The sequence below is a fragment of the Echinops telfairi genome, unplaced genomic scaffold (assembly GCF_000313985.2).
Source record: "Echinops telfairi isolate 266 unplaced genomic scaffold, ASM31398v2 ScPeMD7_5;HRSCAF=22, whole genome shotgun sequence".
Lineage (NCBI taxonomy): Eukaryota > Metazoa > Chordata > Mammalia > Afrosoricida > Tenrecidae > Echinops > Echinops telfairi.
Genome location: NW_022103901.1, coordinates 22,684,883 through 22,687,056, shown reverse-complemented (window position 1 = coordinate 22,687,056; position 2,174 = coordinate 22,684,883). Strand labels below are relative to the sequence as shown.

At 44.2% G+C, this 2,174-nt stretch overlaps 1 protein-coding gene across 1 annotated transcript; it reads right to left on the bottom strand.

Annotated features, from left to right (window-relative positions):
* Window positions 1-350: 350 nt before the first annotated feature.
* On the bottom strand, window positions 351-623 carry LOC101661189 (non-histone chromosomal protein HMG-17-like). The gene has a single exon (XM_045286077.1). The coding sequence runs from the start codon at window positions 621-623 to the stop codon at window positions 351-353; it is 273 nt and encodes a 90-aa protein (XP_045142012.1).
* Window positions 624-2,174: the final 1,551 nt, after the last annotated feature.

Genomic DNA, 2,174 nt, shown 5'->3' with positions numbered 1-2,174 from the left:
GGAGGATGTAAAAACAAAGCTGTACTTTTCCTCTCTCACAAGGTGTTTGTGCCAAGGCGGCTAACATGTGTCAATGTCAGGGAATCCCATCTCCTGGGAACCCAGAGGGAGTCTCTCAAAACTAGCAGGACAAGGTGCTGTCTTCCACCCCATCAAGCTTTGGAGACAGCCTATTAGTGACACTTGCCCCTCCCCCCAAAAGACAACAATGAAGTGCTCTGTGTGCTAACAACATAGCTTAAAAAAAAAAGTAGAACAAAATTCCGCAGTTTTATAAAACTTGATTTAAAAAATAGTATTTCAAACTGTACACTCACCAGAAGTACACAGTTATAAAAAATGCACACACTTCACTTGGCATCTCCAGGACCTTCAGCTCTCTGTGCCTGGTCTGTTTTGGCGTCTCCATTTTCGTCAGGGTGGGTCCCGTCCTTGCCAGCATCAGCTTTCCCCTTTTCCCCTTTAGGTACCTTCTCCCCCTTCTTCGCAGGGGCCTTTTTCGGTTTAGGCTCTGGTTTTGGAGGAGCGGGTTTAGCAGATAACCTTGCTGATCTCCTCTGAGGTTCATCCTTGACCTTGGCTTTATCTCCCTTAGCATCCCCTTCAGCCTTTCTTTTGGGCATGGCGGCGTGGTGCAGGCGCTGGACGAGGGGATGGATGCGGGGGCGCGCAGGCTCTGGTCGATCCGGGGGTCGTTCTCGCCTCTTCTTCACACTGCTCCGAGATACCAAGCTTTTAAAAGGGCATGGGTGGGGGCAAAGGGAACTGTCACAAAAGGTTGATTGGTGGCAGATCAAATATCACAATTATAGGTGGGATCACAAAAGCAAGAATGGACCACAATTAGGACATGTACATTGTTAGATAGAAGGGCTTATGAGATTGGTTCAATGCCTTTCGACCAGGCAGGCAGGCAGGGAGACTGACAGGGCCTGACTCAGGACTATGGGACCTCCTGTACTATTCCCAGTGTGATGACTTCCATCAACACGCACCTAAGATCGCCCCAAGAGAAAGGCTGCCTTTCTCTGGGCTGGCTGGAGACTGGTGGAGGCAAGCCACGCTCCAAGGCATTCTGCCCCAGGGCAAGATTGACTACAGCCTTGGTTGATCAGAAAGCATTCGATGGAGGCTTAATTTATGTGGGGACTCTGCAAATGGGTTTTAGGCCATCGCTGCCATCCATACACTTTTGCAAACTAGGGTGCTCAGAATTTAAACTTTAATTTATAGATCATATATAAAACAAGCAAAAAATGAAAAAATGAGCTGATACCAAGGGCTCAAGTAGAAAGAAAATGTTTTGAAAATGATGATGGCAACATATGTAAAATGTGCTTGACACATGGATGTATGGATGTATGGATTGTGATAAGAGCTGTAAGAGCCCTCAATAAAATGATTTAAAAACAACAACAAAACAAGCAAGCAAACAAACAGATAAAAAAGCAAACCCCCCTTAAAATAGATTGCAACTATTAGCAACCATCTAGGACAGAGTAGAATTGCCCCACAAAGTGCCAAGACTGTATCCTTCATAAAAGCCGACTGTCACTTCTCCTCCCACAAAGCACCTGGTGGGTTTGAACTGTAACCTTTGGTCAGTGGCTAAGCACATTAACCACTGCATCTCCAGGGATCATTTAATCATATGCACAGTGAGCTTATTTATGAATATTTAACCAAAATATATCTCCAGTTCTAGACAGTAAGTTCCATGAGGGTACCAGTCCTGTTGTGTGCTGTTCATCAATTTCCTGCACTGTAATATTTATGGGAGTCGATTGACTGTCAGGTCTTTAACCTCATGAGCACGTGACTGGTAAATTCAGACCATGGATGGACCTTTCAGGTAATCCCTGAGCTCTTAATCATTGCACCCCCAGATTCTGGTGACAGCAATTGGTTCTGGTGTGAAAATGTAATAAATAAGCAGCTTTCTCTTTTTTTCAAACTTGAGCTTTCCACTTACCGATTCAATTGAGTGAACTCCTGAAGAGTTGTTTTAGACATCTCTTGCCATGAAAAGAAGACGCAAACAGAATAACCAATCCTTGATGAATCAGGAACTTACCTTTTATACAGTATATGATGTCAATGTAAAAATATCATCTAGGTAGAATGTAATTTAGAGCCACAGAAATCTTTGGGCTTAATGAGAGTTCTTGGCAGAA

Excerpts from the sequence above, each read along its gene's own strand:
- LOC101661189 (XM_045286077.1), bottom strand. The coding sequence starts at position 623 with ATGCCCAAAAGAAAGGCTGAAGGGGATGCTAAGGGAGATAAAGCCAAG.